The sequence below is a fragment of the Phytophthora ramorum genome (genome assembly GCF_020800215.1).
Source record: "Phytophthora ramorum isolate Pr-102 chromosome Unknown Phyram_PR-102_s0002, whole genome shotgun sequence".
NCBI classification, from domain to species: Eukaryota; Oomycota; class Peronosporomycetes; order Peronosporales; family Peronosporaceae; genus Phytophthora; species Phytophthora ramorum.
The window spans coordinates 6,083,815-6,091,812 of record NW_027150648.1 but is presented as its reverse complement, the minus strand read 5'-3'; the positions used below and the strand labels follow the sequence as shown (position 1 = coordinate 6,091,812).

The 7,998-nt window shown below is 54.4% G+C and overlaps 4 protein-coding genes across 4 annotated transcripts; 2 read left to right on the top strand and 2 right to left on the bottom strand.

The window, feature by feature from the left end:
* KRP23_3193 (uncharacterized protein) lies at positions 1 to 1,097 on the top strand (the record flags this gene model as incomplete). The annotated part of the gene is made up of 4 exons (XM_067888010.1): positions 1 to 281; positions 360 to 596; positions 661 to 742; positions 823 to 1,097. Coding segments are annotated over 4 exons (875 nt in total), but the record flags the coding sequence as incomplete, so codon positions are not given.
* Positions 1,098 to 1,266: 169 nt separating this feature from the next.
* Positions 1,267 to 2,718, top strand: KRP23_3192 (Meiosis-specific nuclear structural protein 1; the record flags this gene model as incomplete). The annotated part of the gene is made up of 1 exon (XM_067888009.1): positions 1,267 to 2,718. The coding sequence occupies one exon, from the start codon at positions 1,267 to 1,269 to the stop codon at positions 2,716 to 2,718; it is 1,452 nt and encodes a 483-aa protein (XP_067750553.1).
* A 122-nt stretch (positions 2,719 to 2,840) lies between these two features.
* On the bottom strand, positions 2,841 to 4,062 carry KRP23_3191 (putative endopolygalacturonase E; the record flags this gene model as incomplete). Its single annotated transcript, XM_067888008.1, has 2 exons — positions 2,841 to 3,668; positions 3,727 to 4,062. 2 exons carry the CDS (start codon positions 4,060 to 4,062, stop codon positions 2,841 to 2,843), a joined length of 1,164 nt encoding a protein of 387 aa, XP_067750552.1.
* Positions 4,063 to 6,094: 2,032 nt separating this feature from the next.
* KRP23_3190 (Polygalacturonase) lies at positions 6,095 to 7,329 on the bottom strand (the record flags this gene model as incomplete). The annotated part of the gene is made up of 2 exons (XM_067888007.1): positions 6,095 to 6,922; positions 6,985 to 7,329. The coding sequence occupies 2 exons, from the start codon at positions 7,327 to 7,329 to the stop codon at positions 6,095 to 6,097; spliced, it is 1,173 nt and encodes a 390-aa protein (XP_067750551.1).
* Positions 7,330 to 7,998: the final 669 nt, after the last annotated feature.

The window sequence follows — 7,998 nt, the reverse complement described above, 5'->3', positions numbered from 1 at the left end:
CCGGCTCGTATGTACTTTTCTTCGGGCTCAACGTCGTGGCTGTACTGTTGGGCCTCACGTGGGCCTTTAACCACGAGTACAAGCACCAATTCCTGCAGAAAAGCCTCGAGAACGGCCAGGTTTCGCGGCTTGTGTGCTCGCTGTCGTACGTGAGCTGCATCTTCGGCGTTGTAGGGGCGTTCGGCCTGCCGGTATTCGCCTCCTTCGATGCCTCACCGACGGTGCACAACAACTCGGCCTTTGGATTCTTGCTCTGCGAGACGGTGGCCATGTTCACCAACGTAAGGAGGAAGGAGATGCTGCTGTTCAGTTGACGACGATGACTGAGCTGTTGCTAAACCTTCTTGTGCTGCCTGTAGACGTACCTAAACTATCAGATTTTCCTGGTGAAGCGCGCCGAGATGGATGCCGGCGTGTTCATCACGGATCGGTATGGACCACGCAGCGTCTCGAGGATCAAGCTGAGTGAACTGCACGCGGTCAAGCGCGGCTTCCTCATTGAACTCGCGTGCGTGGCGCTCTTCACCATGTGTGTGATTGTCTATCTACCTGTGCTTTACAATGGCTCGGAGGCACCGCACCTCACGATCGCAGAGGTATGGAGCAAGTGCAGGTGGCTGAGAGCGGGGCAATACGCTGACTTCGGATGTTGTGACGCAGTGCATTGCACTGAATCTAGGAGAGAACTACTGCAGCTCCACCATGCGGCTCGACAACGTGTACACGAAACTCTGGGACTATGGTAAGGCTTGACGCAACGAAAGATTGGTGCTTTTTCATGCAAACATCACTGATACGATGACGATGCGATTGCCACCGCAGAGAAAGACATTGCGGTGCACCAAGTTCGAGCGCTGGCACAGCTCGGCTGCATGCTGACACTCATAGGGTACACCCTGAGCTTCTTCGCCGACAACAAGGAGGAAGAGACCGTGAAAGATAGAGACCGCACGCAAGCCTCCATCATCTACTACCAGCACAGCGCGTCGATGCCACCAAATCGCAGTCCTCGAACATCGCGCAAGGGCAGTACACGGCGGAGTAAGTCCACATCCAGCTCAGTAAGTGAGCCCTCCAAGCACTCGGGTCTCCCGTAGTACCCGGCTTGTATTAGTGACAATAGGTAGCGAGCCAGACCAATTCAAATGGAGACGACAACTTTGTGTAACCCCCGCTGTGTGAAGGTCGCCTGCTCCAGCATTAGCCTTGAAACCCACGCCTCGATCAGCACCAACATCCATTATCTCTCCGATCTCTTCTCGTGTCATGGCGTTCCCGTACCCGGTGAACACGCGCATGACAACGTACAACGTCGACAAGATCCAGCTCGAGCGTCGGCGGCAGGAGGCGGAGCACTCGGCGCTGTCCAAGTTCGCGCAGGGCAACCAGCTGCAGGCGCTGCAGAACCAGTCGGACGCCAATGTGGCGTCTCGGCGCCGCTCCAACCACGTGGCGCAGCTCACGGCCGAGCGGATGCTGGAAGAAGCCACGACGCGCAAGATCAGCCAGCGGCAGCGGGCGTCTCGAGAACGGCAGCAAAATGAGGCGCTGGCTCATGTGCTCGAGACGAGCAAAAAGGCCCAAGAGCAGCAGGAACGCGAGGTGCAGCGCATCTGCGAGGCCAGCGAGGAACTGCGCGAGCTCGAAGTGTTCCTGAAAACGGCCTATATGAACAAGGAGCGCGCGACGCAGCAGCTCGAGCGTGAAACACTAACCACTCTGGACCGTCAACGAGAGGTGGCGATCGAGCAGCAAATGGAGTACGACCGTCAGCGTGCACTCATTGAGATGCAGAACCACGAGTTGAGGAAGCGCAGCGAAGCTGAACAGGGCAAGCAGGTGCTCCAGTCTCAGATGATGCAGCGACACGAGCTGCGCCGTGAGGCGCAGATGGAGGCGGACTACGAGCGAGCCAAGATCGAGCGGCTCATGCAGCAGGTGGAAGAGGAAGATGCCGCCGAGCTTGCACGACGACAGACGTCTCGTGAACAAACTCGAGAGATGATCGAGCAGACTCACTTGGAGCGCAATAGGATGAAGCAGCAGCAAGTTGAAGCTGCTCGGCGTGAAGACGAAGCGATTGCAGAGTACCGACGCCGCGTGGAGACTCGCAAGGCAGACACCAAAGCCGCGTCGGAGGTCAAGAAGGCCCACGAAGACGCCATGTTCCGCGCGGTGGAGGCCGAGATCCAGGCCAAAATGCGCGAGGACGAAGAGATCGAACGACTACGCGACGAGCTTTGGGAGGAAGAGCTGCTGCAGAAGAAGCGCGCGCAGGAAGAGGAGAAGATTGCGGCCAAGCAGGTCGCCAAGGACGAGATGATGCGCAGCAACGAGATGCAGATGCAGCTCAAGCAGGAACTGCTGACGCGCCAGCGCGCCGACGAGGAGGCCTTCAACGAGATGCTCAAGGAGAGGTTCCGCTCCGAGGAGCGCCGCGAAATGGAGCTGGCGGCTTTCCGACGAAAGCAGAGCGAGAAGTTCGTGGAAGAGATCTCGCGACACCGCGCGCTCAAGCAAGAGATGGTGTACGCCGAGTTACAGCGCGAACGGCGCGAGAGGGAGCGCCAGGAACAGGACGAGAACTACAGACGCCAAGTCGTGGAGGCAGCCAAGCAGCGACTACTGCGCGAGCACGCCGACGTGTTGCAAGGCTATCTGCCTCGAGCATTACGCCCGTCATCATCGTCGTCTTCCAGTGGCTCCATCTTCCGTTGATCCTTTGACTCTAATCACACGCAAATCTTCATTCGTGCAAGTTTGTATTGCTTCGTTGGTACCTGCAGCCTCATGACTAACAGCGAGAATGGAGTATACTTTGACTGGTTTAGTGACGGCACTTAGCACTGGACGTTGCTCGGGCCTCCCTGGCATTGGCCGACGTTCGTGGCGTTCACGGCGATGTTGGTAAAGGACCAGTTCGACACCACGTCCGGGTTCGCCAAGATGTCGTACAGGTTTGTAGCCGTGCCCGAGAGGTTGTCGATCTTGATGTTGGTGATGTTCACAAGACTGGTGGGTTGGCCTGAGTACCCACCCTTGGTTTTGTTGTAGTCCGAGTGCATGACGATGGCGTGCGTGACGTTCGACAGTCGGTTGTCCACGTACGAGACGTTGGTGACGAGTCCCCTCAGCCCGATGATGGTCTTGATGCGGATGCCGTTGTCGCTGTTGACAATGGTGTTGCCCTTCACCAGGAGACCAGCGACAGTAGTGTTTTCATTCTGCGCAGCGCCACCCAGCGAGCCGATGGAGATGCCGTGGGTACCACTGCAGTAGTTGTAGCTGAAGACCGTATTGTTGCTGGACTGCATGGCAAGGCAATCATCCTGGTTGTAGATTCGGTTGCCTGTGATGGTCACGTGGTTGTTTCTGCTCAAGTCGAAGCCGTCCGTGTTCTTGGCAATGCCGTTTCCAGCGCTCGAGTTGAGTGTGAGACCAGAGATGGTCGTGTAGTTGGAGTTGAGGACGCTAAAGGTGCGGTAAGGCATGTTTTGAATGGTGAAGCCCGACAGCGTCGAGTTGACAACTTTGGTCAAGCGGAAGAACACCGGACGGGTGATATTCTGGCCTTGCGGCCAGTACCACGCGCCCTGGCCGTCCAGAGTGCCGGGGCCGGTGACCGTGAGGTGGTTTCCCTTGAGCTTCACAAGAGGGCCATCCCATTTCTACAGCAAACGTTAGAAGCGAGAACGGCACAGAAAGAATCGCAGACCGGTCACTTACCATTTGGCCGAAGGTGGTGGTGCCCTGGAACTTGATGTTGGCACCGTCCGTGACGTTTGTCAGGTCAAGCATGACCCCAGCAGGAACAGACAACGAGTCGACGACAATTGTGCCGCATTGCGAGACATCGGTGCCCTGCGTGTAGTTACCGGACAGCGTGCAGATATCTTCTTGATCCACTTGGTCCACTTGGTCCACTTGAGTCGCGGGGGATACCTGGTCCGCCTGATTTGCCTCAGATTCCTGCGTCACCTGGTTTTGGGTCGCCACATCGGATCCGGTCGCAATCGCAGCGAGCAGGGCGAGAACAGCGAGGGTGGACGCGAAGAGTTTCATGGTTGGAGGTGCGTCTTGCAATACCAGAAGGCCGTAAATTGGAGAATGACAAGGTTACGACTGTGACTGCATGTACTCAGTAGAGGTGGCGGTGGCACTACGCCCGGCACATCATAGTTGTTTCCTACCGACCCGTCGCACGCTGTATGCTTTCCACATGGCATACATGTACAGCCAAAGCTGTGGCTGCGGAGCCCGTCCGCGGGTTATAATGGAGACCAGGACACCTTTAGGAGTGAAAACAAAAAGAGATGGTGCATTTACTACTGTGCCCAACTGGGTGTACACATTAGCCTGTCTATTGTACCCGCCTCGTACGTTTTATAGATCAAAATATACACATCCGGATAATTCAACATTAAAATCCCCAGAAGTCGGTTGATTCATATTTCACAAGTGCGCGTTTATGCATACCGGATTCAATTATACATTGGGTGGGCACATTAACCACCAAAAGCTTGGCGTTTCGGGGCGTCAACATAAAGATTTGCGGCCTCAGGTTTGCATACGTTCAACACCACCACTCATGAATGCACGCAACACTATTAGCCCATTTAATTCATATGGCCTCGGTACTCGAGAGCTGACTTCCTTCCGGGGGCCTCTACTTCATCGGATTTGGTCGGGTAACACGGATACATCGCTATGGCAGATCGTTAGCCAACCGGGACTTCTTCCGTCGAGAAATGGCTTAATACAAGGGCCGATCTAAAAGTAGCTGCCGCAAAGCTGCGTGCACCTCTTTGTCTGTTGTACTTATGTGTGTACAATACTTCGAAGTACAATTCTGCCGGCCCTCTGTCGGAACTTCGACCTTATGCAAATAGCTCGACTGGTCGGCGAGAAGCAAGTTTTGGTTGCACGGCGCAACTTGCACCCTCTTTTGTATTTTCCCGTTCATGATGTTGTGTATGCCTGCTCTTCTGTCAGGCGAGTATTGGCGCCCTTCTCACGTTGGATATAACGCAGACCGAATTTCGGTCTGAAGGGGGGTCAACGCTTGAAGCTCGAACTGCGTCTTCACGAGATGACGACGGCCGCGATCAATGGATGCGTTTCGTGCCGAACAAGAGGACGGACAACTCTACACGGCGTGATCTCGCCAGTGGCTTCGTATTTACACGAAGGCAACGGAGACCACGGGGTGATGACCGTAACCATTTAAAGATGCCAGGATGTTTCTATTCTTTTCAGTGAGGTACATTGATGTCACTTAGCTATGCTAACGTCTTCCTATGTCCGTCCTAGATGCCGTCCCTATGCCGATCTCTAGCTTATTCTCTGCGGTCCAAGCTTGCACTTCCTCGCTTCGTACGGGCGTCCTTATTGGCTGTCGGTCACTACCTCCTCTTGGGTAGCGCTCTCCATGTTCTCAATCCAGGGTTATATGCCCGACGTCTTGTGGCGAAGTACATGCCCCATTGACCTTCTAGGCCCAGTGTGTCATCAATCGTCACCTGTCGGCTTGTGCCACTATTCATGGCCAAGTTGGAAAGCAATGGTACCATTCGGCTGTGTCCACGCGGTTTGTGTCTCCACGTGGGAGTTGTGAGTGTAGTTATCAGTCGGCAACACCGCCAAAAGAGTGTCCTCAGGTGCGCCACCTTCGGTGGTTTCCGGCGGGTGTGCTGCTCCACAATCAGTGCATTGTCACTCACAATGTGTTGTGGGCTGTATCGCTTTTTTTTTTTTGCGTATTCTGTTAATCACATGAGGATTTCCATGTAGTCGGCAGTCTGCCGCGTCTTGGGCGTTTGTGCCATAAGATATGTGGCCCAGCCGGCAGTCACCGTTGTTTTTGATGCCCAACACGATAGCACCACTTCCTGCCGAGCCGCTCGCACCTCGTGACCGCCCCCCCCCCCCCCCCCCCCCCCCCCTGCAAAGAGTAGGTACGCCAGGGTGTTTAGCCCATGCTTGGGTAACATTGCAAACATCTATTTTTTTCATTCCTTACACCTTCGAGAGCCCTTCTCCGCCACTCAAGAGACCACAACGGTATTCAATCTAGATCGATGACAGTAAGATGTTTTTAGCACTGCACAGTGCTCGGCTCACCCTTGCACTGACCGATGTTCGTGGCGTTCACTGCGATGTTGGAGAACACCCAATTCGCCACCACGTCTGGGTTTGCCACGATGTCGTACAGGTTCGTGGCCGACCCCGACAGATTCTCGATCTTGATGTTGGTGATGTTCGCCAGGCTGTCCGGAATACCAGAGTATCCGCCCTTGGTTTTGTTGTAGTCCGAGTGCAAAACAATCGCATTCTTGACATTCACGAGCTTGTTGTTGATGTACGTGGCGTCCGTAACCAGCCCCTTCATGCCAGTGATAGTCTTGATTCGGATACCATTGTCACTGTTCACGATGGTGTTACCGCTCACCAAGAGGCCGGCGACAGTCGTCGAGGCGTCTTGTTGTTCGCCACCAAGAGAACCGATGGAGATACCGTGACCACCGCTGCAGTAATTGTTGCTGAAAACAGTGTTGGTGCTGGACTGCATGGCAAGGCAGTCGTCTTGGTTGTAAATCCGGTTGCCCGTGATCGTGAAGTGGTCATTCTTGCTGAGATCGAAGCCGTCGGTGTTCTTGGCGACGCCGTTGCCAGCGGTGGAGTTGAGCGTGACACCAGTGATCGTTGTATAGTTCGAGTTGCCGATACTGAAAGTCCGGTAAGGAACATTCACAAGGTTAAAACCCGAAAGCGTCGAGTTGATAACCCGGTTCAGCTTGAAGAAGACAGGCTTGGTGACACTCTGACCTTGAGGCCAATACCAGGCTCCTTGGCCATCGAGAGTACCGGTGCCACCAACGGAGAGGTTGGTTCCCTTCAGCTTCAGAAGCGGGCCATCCCACAACTGTAACAATAGGCACAACATTAGGCGGGATCCAGGGTAGATGATCGCGTATTCTTTCTTACCTTTTGGCCAAAAGTGGTGACACCCTCGAACTTGATGTTAGCGCCCTGCGTGATGTTGGTCAGGTCCAGAGTCACACCCGCAGGCACAGACAACGAGTCGATGACGACAGTGCCGCAGTGCGAGATATCGGTGCCCTCGGTGTAATTGCCAGTCAAAGTGCAAGGACCCTCCTGCTCCGCTTGGTCCACTTGGCTAGCAGCGGATTCATCGCCCGCCGGAGACACTTGACCCACTTGACTTGACTCAGACTCTTGGGTTACGTCGTTCTGGGTCACCACGTCGTATCCGTTGGCAGCGGCGACGAGGACGGCGAGGACGGCGAGAGTCTGCGTGAAGATCTTCATGCTTGGCGGTTGCTGAGGTATTGGTTGTTCGCTGGGAAGCAAATTGAGGAATGATTCCACAAATGAGCCGCTGAGAACAGGTGCCCGAGTAGTTGAGCTATCGGGAGGCACATCAATAGGTCAAACCTGCCACCGTCTCACGTTGCACTGCAGTGGTCGAGTGGGAGGAAGCATGCCGAGACCACTCGCGCCAACGCCAGTCGCCTTGTTACCACATGGCATACAGCAAATCGCATTAAGCTTGTGGCCCTAGTGTCGGTGACGGACGGCTGGGAATGATATTGGTTGAACTTTGCACCGTCTCAATAAGCTGTCGTCGCCTTGTTTGGTGGACACAATGGTTGATGCCATTCCAAACCTTTCATCCACGACATTCTGCACCGATGAGTCCACACGTTAACAGATGCTACTGCGCCTCGCACAACGCCGCTACGGACAGCGCAAATCGCTACGGGGTGTCATCGCTGATTTGCACTCCGTCTACTATTAAATAGTACATGTTCATACCAGAAGTGACTTTGCTATTAAGTTATTGTAAATAACTACTAGTAATGATGAATTCTTTCGGTCTGTACTTTCCCAGAGATGGACGCTCTAACTGAAAAATGTCCTCATAACCTGTATTGAAGATCACCTTGCAAATGGAAGGCGAAACAGCATTTTCAATTT